This window comes from Myotis myotis, unplaced genomic scaffold, assembly GCF_014108235.1.
Source record: "Myotis myotis isolate mMyoMyo1 unplaced genomic scaffold, mMyoMyo1.p scaffold_m19_p_2, whole genome shotgun sequence".
NCBI classification, from domain to species: Eukaryota; Metazoa; Chordata; class Mammalia; order Chiroptera; family Vespertilionidae; genus Myotis; species Myotis myotis.
The window spans coordinates 5,611,570-5,626,631 of NW_023416324.1; the positions used below are offsets into that span (position 1 = coordinate 5,611,570).

The window sequence follows — 15,062 nt, forward strand, 5'->3', positions numbered from 1 at the left end:
GGACCAAAGGCGATGAACGCCCCAAGAATTCAGCTCCCAAATATGAGCACCAAGAAAAGTTTGGGGAGCACAGTGATTCCCCTGCTGAGCTCCGCCCCCTGCACCCCCACGGCCCCTTCAAGGTGCCGAGGAGACAGGCACGGAGCCAATGCCCCTTTTCATTCTGCTGCCTGGAGGAGCTCAGATTCTTTGAGTTTGAAGCTTGTCATAGTCCCAGGAGGCGGATGGTGTGGTTCCCGTGGACTGAAGGACAGAACTGAGACTGAGAACTTAGGTCCCTTGCCCAAGGTCATAAGCAGCAGAACCAGGACTTGAACCCCAGATCTGACAGCAACGCCCATGTTCTTAAGCCATTTCTTGGAGACTGTGGCTCCTTAGCACGTTGGCTCCTTGCAAGCCCTTTGGTGCAGTCCCTGGTAACATGCACCCTGTTCCCATCTCTCAGGCTGCCTCTGAGCGGCACCTCACCTTCCCCCTGCCCAGGGGCTGCAGCTGTGCGTTTGTGGCAGGTGTGTGTGTGTGTGTGTGTGTGTGTGTGTGTGTGTGGATTGTCTCAAGGACAGCGCCACATCCGACCTCCTTGACCTCATTAACACACCGAACGCGTCCGCACCGGAGCTCAGGAAGTGCGTGTTGGTGACCAGCTCCCTCCCAGCCTGGCAGCGCAGCGAGAGCAGGATGCGGCGGTGGTTTCATTCTGAGACGGAGAAAGGAGCCTCTTCAGTCACTGGTTTGGGTCGGCCAGACTCAGCTTGAAATCAAAAGGGGTGTCGTCCTGAGTAGAAGCTCTGGGGGCAAAGAACCATCGCATCCTGATGAGCCCCTGGGATGTGCCCGGAGCTTAATTGCTCAGTTGGCAGGGTTATTATTAGCCAAGAGGACTCAGCGAGCAGCCATGCCGGGAGGAACCGGGCTCCGGCTGCGTGCGTCACACGGCGTCTCCTGGAGATGCCCTTTAACACAGGCCTTTGATGCTGCTGAGGACCTCTGGGAGGCGTCGATCGATCGTGGGGGGTGGCCGCTGAGGGCCCACACTGCCCTCCGTCCTGAGCCACTTCTGGAGTCTGCAGGAGGCCCGAGGAGGAGGAGGAAGTCCTGTTCAAGGTTCCAGAAAGAGAACTCAGAATTCACCCACTTCCTTTTACTCAAGTGGGGCTCCCTCTCCCAGAGTGGAGCTCGAACGGGCGTCCAGTGTCAGCCGCCGAGTGTCTGGTGAGCCAGGCTTTGTCTGTTTGTTCACAGAAGGGACTGGGAGAAAAAGAACATTTTTGCTGCACTGAGGACTTTGTATAGAGCCAACACCACCTCCCGCACTAACGGGCCCCCGATAAAACACAGGCAATTCCCAAATACACGTGTTCCCCCAGATCCCAGGAAATCCAGGGGCTTGCGCCTGAAACGGACTTGACGTTAAGCTTCTCTTCCTTTCCATGCTCCTGCTCAGTTTGGGGGGGAGGGGGTGTATGAAGGAGCAAATATGCAATGGGGTGTTTAGGGGCAGCCTGTAAGAGTGAGAGAAGAAGAGCAAAAGGCACAGAAAACCAAATCCACCCCCACCTCTCCCACTGGCTGCCAAACCAAAGCCTTTAGTTCCTTACCACTGGGAAGAAGCCACATTGGTCATCTATCGAATGAACATTGCAAATGGGTGGGAGAGTCCAGAATCAGGGTGTCTCCATGGGGATGCTGTGGGCAGCTTTGGGGAGCCCTAAGGTCCAGGGGTGTCACACGTGCATAACTGGTATGAGAAGCCCACCCTATTCATGGCACGAGTCTGTCAGACCCAACTGGTCTAAAGTAGAAGGCCCCGTTGGGAGAAATGGGTAGGACGCTGTTGCATATGGAAGGATGGTTGTTTCTGGCTTTGAACACGATGTTCTGTTCCTTTGGTACAATGTGGAGGTTCCTGGGATGGGAAGCGGGAACGGGTCCCCTAGAAAACAAAGCCCAAGGGAAAATTCATTTGCATAAAGCATTATGGGGGTTCTGGTCCAAGGGAAGCAAGAGCGAGGGGGAAAGGGAAGTGAGGTAGTGTGTCCGTCAACCATTGCTGCGTAACAAATTACCCCGAACTTACCAACGTCAAACAGCACACCGTGGCGGGTGCGGCTCAGCTGGTTGGGTGTCACCCTGTGCACCGAAAGAGATTAAGCAGCTCTGAGGCTGTGCATGGCTCAGCTGCATCCCAGCACCCAGCACCCAGCACCCAGCACCCAGCACCCAGCACAGAGCCGGCACATGCTGCTGCTTTAGCAAAGCATCCACTCATTTTCTGGATGATTGGATCAGTGAGTTTGCCTTCAGTGCCTCTTGTACACGCCCTGCCCCGCGTACATACGGGCACCTGGCCCTCCCTGGGGGCCTCACGGGGAAGGGGAGTCGCCCTCAGGCTGAAGCATGAAGGTTCTGCTCTCTCCCTGGTGAGGGAAGGACCCAACCAGGAACCGGGGACGAGAGGCCAGTGAGGAAGCTGCACAAGCGGTGAGGGTCTGAGCCAGGGCGGCAGCGCAGGACAAGGTACAGGAGATGCCCAGGAGGGGGGGGGGGTGGCCACGGTGCCTGCCTGGGTGGTTCAGCCGAGAAGGGAGCCCAGGAAGGTCCCAGGGCTCTCATCATCGAGGGCGGGGCCGGGGCGAAGGTGGAGTCACCCCCAAGTGTCTCCTGAACCTGAGACAAGGATTCCAGCAAAAGTCGTTTATTTTGGAGAAAATGCCAGGAAACACCAGGAGAGTCGGGGAGGGACGAGGATAGGAAGGAAATCAGTGACCACCTGGGGCAACTGGAGCTTCACCCTCCCTCCCCGCAGGGAACTCTGGGAACCAGGCTCAGATGGGTCCCACCTGGGAATCCAGGGCGCTGGGCTATGTAAGCACCAACTCCTGCCGGATGCTGGTTGAGCACACCGCCTGCCCGCCCCAGGGGAGCCCATGGGCTCTGGCAGCCAGCGGAAAGTGGGAACTGCTGGCCCTGGCTTGTGTGGCTCAGTGGAAAGAGCGTCGGCCCAAGGACTGAAGGGTCCCGGGTTTGATTCCGGTCAAGAGCACGTGCCTCAGTTTCAGGCTCGATCCAGCCCTGGTCGGGGCGCACCGGAAGGTAACCAATCCATCTCTCTCTCTCTCTCTCTTCCCCTTCCTCCCACTCTCCCTAAAAATCGATGAGAAAATATCCATGGGTGAAGATTAACAAAAAAATAATAAAATAAAATGGGGGCGGGGGTGGGGGAGAAACTGCGAACTGCTGAATGGAATTGCAGCCGGGTGCCCTGAGGCTGAGAGGGCAGGGGCTGTGCCCAGCACAGGGGAGAGCACTCCAGGCTCAGGGCTGGGAGCCCGGGTCCCAGGACAGGCACCTCATTTGGGCTCAGAAATGCCTGGGGCTGGCTCCTGACCCTGCGGGAGAAACAGGCCACTCCGTGGGATCAGACTGATCCTTAAAGCTGTGCGTGAAAAATCCGACGCACCCAGGGACAGAGGCTGAGAACCACACCCTGGACAAAGACAAATGGCCAAGTCCGTGGTTTTGTTTAGCTCTGGCTCTGCCGGAAGAGAAATACCTTTTTTTTTTTCTTGCTCAGAAGGGTCAAAGTTGCCCCAGGGAGGAGCGGTCAGAGCACACCTGGAGAAGGTCACAGGTGCAGGCTCAGCGACCGGATGAAGCTCCACGCCCTAGGCTGTCCTGGTTCTTTTTTTTTTTTTTTTTAATATATTTTTTATTGATTAAGATATTACATATGTGTCCTTGTCCCCACGTTACCCTCTACCCCCCACCCCCCCCACCCCCGCTCATGCCCTCACCTCCCCGTTGTCCATGTCCATTGATTAGGCCTATATGCTTGCATATAAGTCCTTTGGTTGATCTTTCCCCCTTACCCCCACCCTCCCCTACCTTCCCTCCAAGTCCCGACAGTCCAATCAATGCCTCTCCGTCTCTGGATCAGTCCTTGTTCATCAGCTTATGTTGTTCATTATATTCCACAAATGAGTGAGATCCTGTGGTATTTATCCGCTCTCAAGTTCCATCCATGCTGTGGCAAATGGTAAGAGTTCCTTTTTCTTCTTCCTCTTCTTAAAGAATACCTTTCAGCATTTCATATAATGCTGGTTTGGTGGTGATGAACTCCTTTAGCTTTTTCTTATCCGTGAAGCTCTTTATCTGACCTTCTATTCTGAATGATAGCTTTGCTGGATAAAGTAATCTTGGTTGCAGGTTCTTGCTATTCATCACTTTGAATATTTCTTGCCAGTCTCTTCTGGCCTGCATGGTTTCTGTTGAGAAATCAGCTGACAGTCGTATGGGTACTCCCTTGTAGGTAACTGACTGTCTTTCTCTTGCTGCTTTTAAGATTCTCTCTTTATCTTTTGCTCTTGGCATTTTAATTATGATGTGTCTTGGTGTGGTCCTCCTTGGATTCCTTTTGTTTGGGGTTCTCTGCGCTTCCTGGACTTGTAAGTTCATTTCTTTCACCAGGTAGGGGAAGTTTTCTGTCATTATTTCTTCAAAAAGGTTTTCAATATCTTGCCCTCTCTCTCCTTCTGGTACCCCTATAATTCTGATGTTGGTACGCTTGAAGTTGTCCCAGAGGTTCCTTACACTATCTTCATATTTTTGGAATCTCTTTTCTTTTTTCTTTTTCGGTTGGGTATTTTTTGTTTCTTTGTATTTCAAATTTTTGACTTGATTCTTGGGATCCTCTTTTCTGCTGCTGGATCTCTGTAAATTATTCTTTATTTCAGTCAGTGTATGCTTAATTTCTAGTTGGTCCTTTTTCATGTCCTCCATGGTCTCCCTATACTTATTGAGGGATTCATTAAATTTATCGGCGGTTTCCATAAAATTCTTGAAAAACCTTATAACCGTGGCCTTAAACTCTATATCCAATCGTTTGCTTTCCTCCATTTCTGCCATTTGTGACCTGTTTCTTTGTCTCCGCATTTTGGCAGCTTCCCTGTGTTGATAGAGTGGCCCTGTGCGCCAGGTGTCCTGTAGGGCCCAGTAGCTCAGCCTCCCCAGTTACCTGGGGTGGACACTCTTGGTGCACTCTTGGTGCCTTGGTTGTTGTAGAATCACTGGGAGGAATTGACCTCCAGGCCAATTGGCTGTGAGAATCAGCTGTGTCTAAAGTGGGAGAACTTCTGTGCTGAAGACACCCTTCTGGGGCAAGACTTGCTTCAGTGGGGCTTTGGTGCTCACTGAGTCTGCTCCCTGAGTGCGTCCCTTATGGATCTGAGGAGTTGCAGTCTGGATGGACCCCCTCTGACCACTGGGTACAGTGGCTCCTGGATCTAAGGAGGTGCTAATTCAGCCTCTGCCTGAGGCCACACAGCAGGAGCCACGAAGAGGCTCAGCTGTGAAGCAATGCAAGCCGCTGCGGGGCCTTGGGCCTTCTCTTGGAAGTTCCGGGTCTGCCTGGTTCGGCTGCAGTTAGGTACATTCACATGCAAAAGCCTCTGCCCCAGCCTGGGTGGGGCGGGGTCTCAGGGAGTCAGAGGGCGGAGAAAGCGGCCATGGCCGATTCTCCGCCGGAGTGGCGCGTCTCAGTGTTCCGGTAACGGCTGCAAGCACCTCTGAGGGAAAGCCGCCCTCAAGTTCGCTCGCTGCCGGACAGACCAGCTTCTCCCCGTATGAGTCCTGGGTCCCCAGAGACTTCCCGGAACCGGAGTTCAGAGCAGTCAGGAGCTTGTGACTCAAAAAGTCAGCCGCGTCCTCAGGTGCTACCCCCTTTCCTCGCGCGCGCGCGCGCCGCTGTACCTCTGCACTTCACCTCCGCAGCGCCTCTGGCTCTCAGCGTGCTTTTCTTTCCTTCTAGTTGTAGAATTTACACTCAGCCAGCCTTTCTGTTGTTCTGGATGATGTTTGCTCAGTCCTTTGCGGTAATTTTCAATTGTTGTGTGAGGCGATAATTTCCCGGTGTTTACCTATGCCGCCATCTTAGTTGCTCCGCTGTCCTGGTTCTTAACATTTGCAGCCCAGCACAGCCTGTCTGCCGCCCGCCCCCCCCCCCCCACCGCCCCGAACCTCCCCCCAGCTCCGAAGGCAGCACGGGCCAGCCCTCCCTGGGTGCGTTTCCACCGACACATCTTTCTGGGAAGATTCAAGGGACAAGCATCCCTGGAGATGTGTCATCCGGCAGCTTCTTCCTGGGAGGAGGTTGGCAATAGGGCAGTCGGGGAGGTTATGGCCACGGTTAGAGCTACGAGGGGGCACAGGTTAAGGAGGCTGGTTTATGGGGCATCACAGATCATGTGTGGGCCGCCATGCTGCCCACAAACACCAAACACAGAGGGCGCTCCGTGAGCGAGCGGTCAGTTCATTGGGGACCTCAGCCCACCTCCCGCCCCCCCCCCCCCGCCCCCCGTCACATGTGGCTCCTTCACACTTGCTCAGGGTCCTCTTTCCTGGAACCCCCCAATGATGGGTCTGTATCATACAGATGCCACCCCCGGAGCCCTGCTGATGGGAGAGCAGGCCCACCTGGAAGGACTGTGAAGGCCTGGCTGGGTGTTCTGGGAGGGGTTTATCTTCATCACCTGAGCAGGGAGGAAAGGAAGCAGTGGCACCGAATGAAACTTCCATCCCCCCAGCAAGCCTGGTTCACCGGCGTGGGGGAGGCCGGGTGGTGCCGTGGTTAGGAGCGTGGGGGCCAGGACAAGGCTGGGAGGGCTGGAATCCTGTCTCTGCCACTCACTCACTTCGTGACTCTGAGCAAATTCCATCACCTCTCTGTGCCTCGGTTTCCCCATCTGTAAAGTGGGAGGTAAGTAGAATTCTTCCTAGAGCTGTTGTCAGGAACATAGGGGAAGCTGGCTCACCGTTCTATCGGCAAGTAAGTTGCTCCTAAGGCCTCATTTTATAGCTCTCAGTAGATCTCATTAGGTAGCCATGATCTCTGGTGCACAACGGGTCACAGTGAGAAACAGCACAAAGACCCACTCCTTCCCTTTCTCTCAAAGACACGTCGGTGAGACGAGCAGAATGACGGTGTGAGTGCGGTTCAAGGCCAGAGCTCCAAGAGAGAGCAAGGCGGAAGAGTCCCTAGGGTCTGCGCTCAAATCTCAGCACCGGCACTGAGCGGCTGCATGCTGACGGTAGGACAGCTTCCTTTTTCCGGGTCTCAGTGTTCTCATCTGTAAAATGGGCGTTATAACAATCTGCCTCCTTTGCTGAGTTGGATCATAAGCAGAATGGCCCCTGGAACCTGAAAAGCAGTGCAGGTTCAGCAGCGTGGCCTGGGATGCCTAGAATGCAGGGTGCAGGGGGAGGGGTACCCCCAATGACAGGGCCGGGACCCCCTGCTGACCGAGGCAGCACAGTAGGATTCTGGTGTTTGTCTCCTCTTCTGCCTGAAAATGAGGGGCTTCTCTCCCTAGGGCAGCGAGGCAGTGATGCCGCAGGGCCCAGGGGAGGGGCACTCTGAAACGCTGGGCCTCTTGTTCGACTCTGCGAAGCTGGTGGGTTTGGGAAATGAAAATACTGTAAAACTCGGGGGTTTTGAAGGCATCTTTCAGATGATGTCATGAATTGAAGGCGTGAAGCTGGGGTTTGGGGGAGGATGGAGGGCTCACCCCTGTTCAGGAGTGCAAATGAGATGTGTCTTGGCCCCTTTGCACAGGCTCACACGCACACACACGCTCACACGCACACACACACACACACACATACACATACACGCACACACACACATGCACACTCCGCCCCCAGTCTCGGAGGTGTTAGCTTAGACCTTCTGGAAACGGCAGCACCAGGGAGAGGGCCTCTGAGGGAACCGCAGGCAGAGGAGAGACCAGTGGGACACAGCCTCAGGCTGCACTAAGCACCAGGGCCCCTGCTGCTCTTTGACAGACAGTCTCTGGGAGGTGTCCCAGTTGCTTGAGGTATTTCTAGACATTTCAGAGCATGAAAACTCTTAAAGGAGAAAACAGCCTCCCCGCCTGGCAGCGTGGCTCAGTGGTTGAGTGAGCGTCGACCTACGAACCAGGAGGTCACGGTTTGATTCCCGGTCAGGGCACATGCTTGAGTTGCAGCCTCAATCCCCAGTAGCGGGTGTGCAGGAGGCAGCCGATCAATGATTCGCCTCATTGATGTTTCTATCTCTCTCACTCCCTCTCCCTTCCTCTCTGAAACCAATAAAAAATATATTTTAAAAATAAATAAAATAAAACAGAAAAGAAAAGAAAGCCTCCCCAACCCTCCCCCCATTGCTTGCCCAGCGCTTGAGGCTGTGTCCCCACCAGGAAGACACTGTTGGGACCTCCAAGCAAACACGGAGTTTGGGGGTTGTTGTTGTTGTTCGGTGCTTTTGGTTGTTTTATGATGAATTATTCTGAATACACGGAGACAAGTCGGTTTCCAAAGAAAAAGCTTTAATGTTGACTTTACCTCATCATGGAAAACTAGGGCTCAAAGGTAAGAACCGTCTTATATAAAACAATCCAATAAATTAAGAAATAATAAATAAATAGGAGTTGCTTCAAAGGGGACCAGGGGGTCGATGGTGAGTCGGGCGTAGATCTCTGCGGCCAGGACTTGCTCCTAATGGCTCTTCAGCACTGTGGGGAGAGAGGGTGGTGATGGTGTTGGCGGGGGAGACAGGCGGATCCGAGCTTCTCCCCCAGCGCCATCCCTGCCACCGCCATGCACCGCCCCATCCTCAGCCAATCTGAATATTTGAGGCTTTGGAATAATCCATCTCTTGGTTGCTCAGTTTCCTATCTGTAAATGGGATTGTGGCCGCCCTGGTGACCCCGCCCTCAGTCTTTACAGCTATAAACAGGTGAGGGGAAACCAGGAGGAAAATATTTAGGGCTCTCTCTGCTCCAAGGAGGGGCTGTCAGGTAGGACTGAACTCCACCCGGAACCATTTCTGTGCTTGTGATAACAGAGGCAGGTGGTGGGTGCAAGGTGGGTGAGTCTCATGGACTTGGTCATGACTGGTGTCCACAGGGATGTAGTCCCAGAAAGGCCCCCCTGGGCCCTGAGGACCGTCAGCAAGAGGGAGTAATGTCCAGATGGCCCTTTCTCAGGGTGTGGTCCCAAGAGACAACATACCCAGGTGTGACTGCATTGGTGGAACCCATGGGAATGGGGGTGGGGGGTGCCCGGGGTGGCTGGGAGGGAGCTCACCATTGCAGCCCAGGCCAGTGGAGGTGCCGATCCGGTCCATCCTGCCCCCGAAGCAGCCCGAGTCACGCATCCTCTTGGGGCTCTGGAGGACATGGTCACGGGGCCCAAGGCCAGCAGCAGAAGCTGCCTGCCTGGCCGCCCCAGCTGCTTTAGAACTGCGTCCTTGCTGGAGGGGCTCTGGGGTGGTCTGCTCCTCCTGCCGCTCCCCAGCTGTGCCCGGAAGATGGTCCCGCAGCTCCTGCAATGGATGGGGAGAGCCCGAGCCTCAGGAACCCTCACCTGAGCCCAACCACCCTCGATGGTGCCCAAGTGAACCGACCACTTGGGTACAGGGTCCTGGCTCCCAATCTTGCCACTTTCTGGTTCCCAAGGTGACCTCTGTGACGGTAGGCGGAGACCTGCTCGTTTCAGCCTCCCAGTATCCAGTCCTGATGCCTGTATGCAGCCCTGCTCACCTGGACTCTGGACAGTTCCAAGTGGGGGCCTGGGCTAGGGCCACCCCGCGGGTGCGAACGACCTCCTAGTGGCATCAGGTGCAAGAACAGAAGGAGCAACAGCGCCCTGGACAGCCCCGTCTGCGGGTCCATGTTGCTGGAGAAGCGGGCAGAAGCTGCTGCTGCTGCTCTGTCCGGGTTTTACCGGCTCACCTCCCGTTCCTCGGGCGGGCACGCTCCTGGATCCTCCCGCATCCAGGGCCTTTTATCCCGAGCCTGGGTGCCCACAGGCCCTGCCCTCTGGGGTTATCTCTGATTTATCAGTCACATTCCCACCCGCTGAGCTCAGGGCTGGGGAATGCACCCCTCAGTGCCTGGGACACGACTCGCCAGGGCTGGAGGCAGAGGAGAGCAGGCCTTGTATAGAAATGGGCCTTGCTGGCGAGGGGAAGGCAGGAGCACCGGGCAGGTGGGGGCGGGGGCGATATCTCACCTCCCCTTTCATTTCCCGGCAAAAATCCCAAGACCTTAGCGTGACGATTTCCTGTTCCCTCCCCACCCCCAACCATTCCTGGAAAGGGAAGGGAGGACGCCAGCTTATGGGAGCCCTACACAAGTGAGGGTGCAGGGGTGACTCAGAGCGAGAACAGCCCCAGCAACACCCCACCGCTGCAGCGCATCTTGCCTGCCGCTGCCAGTTCCTTTGCTCTGATCTCCAGCCGGTGGGTCTCCCTGCGCCCTGATCGCTGTCCGTGGTGCTGATCTCGCTGAGCCAATTCAACGCACGAGGTTTTTCTCCAACAACGCAGGTGTAGCCAGAAAGACAAGCGTGGGGCAGGGACAAGACACCCCCCCCCCCCCCCCCCCCCGCCTCCCACAGCCCTCTGCACTAGGATGCTAATTCTCCAATGTCACCTCAGTGAAAGCCTGGGTGTGACAAGGAACTTCTGGAATGCTGACCCTGCTTCCAACCCTTAAAGGGTAGAGCTGATTTGGCTGGAATTTTGAGAGGCAAGGCCCAGAGATGAAGTCATCCAGAAATGACTCCCGGTGCCAACACCTCTTCTCCGTCACCAAGCCAACGTATAACGGAAAAGGCAGGGATAACGGGGGATGGTTATCTGTTGGGTGGGGCCTGGAGGTGTGAGGACTGCCCTCCCTCGTGCCTCCCGGGGCTGCTCATCTGTGGTCTAATTCCCGTTAGCAGCCGGTCAGGACCTCTCATCTGCGATTACAAATGAGGCTGCGAAGAAAGGCGGCCCTGGGAAGAGACACAGCAGATTAACCCCCTGAAAGTATGGGGGTCACCACCCCTTCCAGATGACCTCCCTTAACAAGCGGCAGGCTGAGGGGGCCGGGTCGCCCAGGAAGGCAGGTGGCTTGTGACAGAAGTGGAGAGAGGGCGTCACGGGGCAGACGCTGTGGCTTCTGAGCAAATCTTGCCTCAAAAAAAAAAAAATAGCGCCTGCCAGGTACAGTGACAAAACCGCGATTGTTCCTCCTCTTTCAGATGGGGACACTGCAAGGACCACGGGCACAGAAGGTCCCCAGGGCGGGAAGCCCCCGGCCAAGCAAAGAACAACTGTAGGGGGGACCTCGCCCCCAGGGTGACCTTTCCTCCCCTAGCACATCACTGGTCACGAGGTTTGGACCCCCTGACCTTTCCTCCCATAGATAACATCTAGTCCCCAGTTATATTTCACCTCCAGGCCCAGAGAAGCAGCCAAGCCAGACCAGCGGCCCCATGGCTAACCTCAGAGCAGCTGCACTGAGTAAGGCCCCCTGCCCTGGGGCCCATCGATCCATCAGTGCAGACCACAACCCTGAAAGGACCCCTGGAAAGCTGCTGGATGGTCTATTGAGATCTTCCCCTGCGACCTCCCCTAAGATCTCCCTTAAAACCCTTAGGACTGAGGACCCAGCACGCTCTCTCTCCTGGCAGCAGCTCTCCCTCCTGGTAGCACACCAGCGGGCCCTTCCCTCTCTCCTTCCCCCTCATCCTCCCTTCCTCCAGGTGTGTTACCATAACCTTCCTGACTCCCAAGCTCCAGGGGCCCTTCCTTTGCCTCTATAATTTACTTCCCTAAGCCCATCTCTTCTGTGAATTACTTCTACTTCTGTGCTTTACCAAATAAATCTCCACATAGTTTGGGTCTTGGCTCTGAATTCTTTTCTAGCCAGAACCCAAGAGCCAAGGTTGCTGAAGCCAGGTCCGGTCTGACCCATAGGTCTAATACCCAGTGCCGTTCCCATCATCCAAAAGTTGGACACTTAGGTGGACTTAAGCTTCCTGGGACTGATTTTGTCGGTGACCTCTGCTTTCTCCTCCTCCCCCTCCTTCCCTCTTCTTGTTACTGAATCCTTTAAGCCTCCCTCCCATGATGCTCCCTCCTACAGACTGGCAATGGCAGAGTAAATCTGCTGGAACTGGCGTTTGGGGTCTTATAGGTAACTTGTTGGTTGTTGTGTTCTCTGTCTCATAGCACTGCTGAAGGCGTGGGTCATGTGTGGTTTCATTCGCATTCTTTGTTGACCTTATGTGTGTAGATGCATTAACTCGGTTAATCCATTTGATGGACACATTTCCTTGATGACTAATGGATACAAGCAGTCCTCGGGTTACGTCGGACTCGACGTACGTCGTTTCGTGGTTACGTCGCCATCTCCCATTTACATATTTTAAAAAAAAGTTCCGTCATTTCGATGTATGTACATATGTGCTTTATGTTTTTATTATTTATTTACCACAAGTAAAGGTCAGGAATTGTTATCTTTCTTTTAAAATTTCTTTTACTGTTTCACTTCATTACTGCTGTGTCTGTGCTCCACGTGAGTGATGTCGGTGCTTATGTAGGTGGGTTCTGACATACGGCGAAAATCGCGGTAGGTGGTGCCGTAAGAACCGATCTCCGACGCAACCCAAGACCTACTGTAGTTTCCTTTTGTGCTGGAAATCTTCAGGTCCGCCCTTCATCCTCTCCACCCGGCTCAGTGCCCTGGGAGGCTGACTTCTATGGCTTATGTATAGACTGGCTTGTGGTTCTCCAGCTTCATGCTGGATTCAACCAGTGGTAGGGGGGCAGCAAAATGCAGACGTACATTTTCATCTCTCTCGGGTATATATTTAGGAGTGGAACTGGTGACTCAGATAGTAACTTTACATTCAAGTATTTGAGGAATTCATATATAATCATATATAATTGTAATATCCATCTCAATATTCCTAAAGAACTGTGGTATTTATCTTCTTAAATGGTTACTTTATAGTCCACTGAATTTCATATTCTTAATATAATTATTTTCTAAGTAGGTAGATAGTGTCTAGATGTTTTGTTGATCTAAATTTTGCAGCGATAGCCCTGGCCACTGTGCCTCAGTTGATTGGGCGTTGTTCTGTACACCGGGAGGTTGCCAGTTCGATTCCCGGTCAAGGGCACGTGCCCAGATTGCAGGTTCCATTCCCAGGAAGGGACATGCAGGAGGCAGCCAACCAATGTGTTCTCACATCAATGTTTCTCTCTCTCCCTCCCCCTCCCTCTCTCTCCAAACATCAATAAACGACTCTTTAAAAAAAATAATGCTGCCGAAACCGGTTTGGCTCAGTGGATAGAGCGTCGGCCGGCAGACTGAAAGGTCCCAGGTTCGATTCCGGTCAAGGGCATGTACCTGGGTTGCGGGCACATCCCCAGTAGGAGGTGTGCAGGAGGCGGCTGATCGATGTTTCTCTCTCATCGATGGTTCTAACTCTCTATCTCACCCCCTTCCTCTCTGTAAAAAATCAATAAAAAAATAAAATAAAATAAATGCTGCTTTAAACATCTTGAAATGTGCAGGTTCTTTGTCCTTTCAGATCAGGGTTCTCCAGCCGTGACCCTACAGACACTGGGACCAGATCAGTCTTTGTTGGGGCAGGGTTGGTGGGGAGGGCTGTCCTATGGACTCTGCAGCATTCCTGGCTTCTGCACCCTCACCCAATTGTGACGACCAAAAATGACTCCAGACGATGCCAAACATCCCCTCGGTGCTGTAGGCAGTGGGAACGGCACCAGTGTTAGACTCATGGGGTCAGACCGGACCTGGGTTCAGCAACATTGGTACTTGGGTTCTGGCTAGGAAAGAATTCATAGCCAAGACCCAAACTATAAGAGAACATTTATTTGGTAAATCTTGGGAGTAGGAAAAGTAATTCCTGGAAGAAATGAGCTTAGAAACAGGTTATAGAGGTAAAGGAAGGACCCTCGGAGCCTGAGAATGAGGAAGGTGACGGTACACGCACCTGGGGAGTCATCGCGAAGAACAAGCACTTACTGGCTTAGATCCCGCGGACACTGTGGAAATGGGGGGGGGCGGGGGAAGGCTTTAAGGGTGATCAGGGGAGGTCCCAGGGGAAGATCTTAATAGAATTCTCAGCAGCTTTCCCGGTGTGTCCTTTCAGGGTCCAGGTCTGCACTGATTGACTGGTCGGCCCCAGGGCAGGGGGTCCTTATCCGATGCAGCTGGTCCTGAGGTCAGCCATGGGGTCGCTGGTCTGGCTGGGTCAGCTCCAGGCCCAGAAAAGGTCACCCTGGGGGCGAGCTCCCACCTACAGTTGTCCCTTGCTAGGCACCTGGGCCTTCCCACCCTGGTGGCCTCTGTACTTGGCACATGGTCCTTGCTCTGCTCATAACCGCCTACCACATGGAGGATAAAGGCACTCCATTGAGAGCCACTGTTTTAGATATTTTACTCAAGATAAAGGCCCAAGAATGAGGATGAGTGAAAGGCTAGGAGCATGTTCACAGGCCTCTGTGCTAACCAGCTACCCTCCAGCAGTCTTTGTCGCAGGAGAATGGAGTCAGGACTCCTCCTGGAAGCCATGGGGGCATCTGGGAGAGAGTCCTCTCTTCGTGTGCAGGGCAAAGAGTGGCTTCCCAGTGCTGCTTGCACACCTGTAGGGGGCGCCTTCCACTTCGCAATCCCTGGCCGGTGCACATCTCCAGGCTGACATTGCTCATGTAGAGTATGACATGAACGCGGCAGCCTCTAACTCGAGGGGACCATTGAGAAGAACAGACATGTACTGACCTAGATCCTGCGGACACTCTGGAAATGGAGAAGGGGAGGGAGCGAAGGAGCAGAGAGAGCACAGGACTGAGCAGGGAGCCAGCCAAGCCTGGAGGGTCACATTCATGAATGGCTTGGAGTGGGGGGCTCACGTGAGGACGAGATCATGAATGGCTGTCCCAGAACACCCACATGAGGGCTATTTATAGAGCTGTTGCCCAAGGGGACACTCTGTGCTTGGGGAGGGTCAGGCCTGAGCAGGGCCAGGACTGGGTGTGCGAGAAGCAGGCTCTCTGAGAGCCTCACCCGCCACCGGAAATGCAGGAGGCATTGGCAAGGCACTGATGCCCTCTGGCTGGCTCTTGTCCCCTGACATGAGTGTCCAGTGAAGTCCGCCATCCCCATGCAGGCTTGGAGTCCCAGGCCCTCCCAGGCGAGCTCCGACCTCCTGGACATGGGTGGGAG

At 54.3% G+C, this 15,062-nt stretch overlaps 1 protein-coding gene across 1 annotated transcript; it reads right to left on the reverse strand.

The window, feature by feature from the left end:
• Positions 1 to 8,339: 8,339 nt before the first annotated feature.
• On the reverse strand, positions 8,340 to 9,812 carry NPPB (natriuretic peptide B). Its single transcript, XM_036352188.1, has 3 exons — positions 9,576 to 9,812; positions 9,121 to 9,358; positions 8,340 to 8,546 (listed from the first exon to the last, which is right to left on the reverse strand). The coding sequence occupies exons 1-3, from the start codon at positions 9,705 to 9,707 to the stop codon at positions 8,530 to 8,532; spliced, it is 387 nt and encodes a 128-aa protein (XP_036208081.1). The 5' UTR covers positions 9,708 to 9,812; the 3' UTR covers positions 8,340 to 8,529.
• Between the last annotated feature and the right edge of the window lie 5,250 nt (positions 9,813 to 15,062).

Bases quoted from the DNA above. Each gene is read 5' to 3' on its own strand.
- NPPB (XM_036352188.1), bottom strand. From the start codon at position 9,707: ATGGACCCGCAGACGGGGCTGTCCAGGGCGCTGTTGCTCCTTCTGTTC. The intron at 9,359-9,575 runs GTGAGCAGGGCT...CATCCATTGCAG, and splicing joins TGGAACTGTCCAGAGTCCAG to GAGCTGCGGGACCATCTTCC.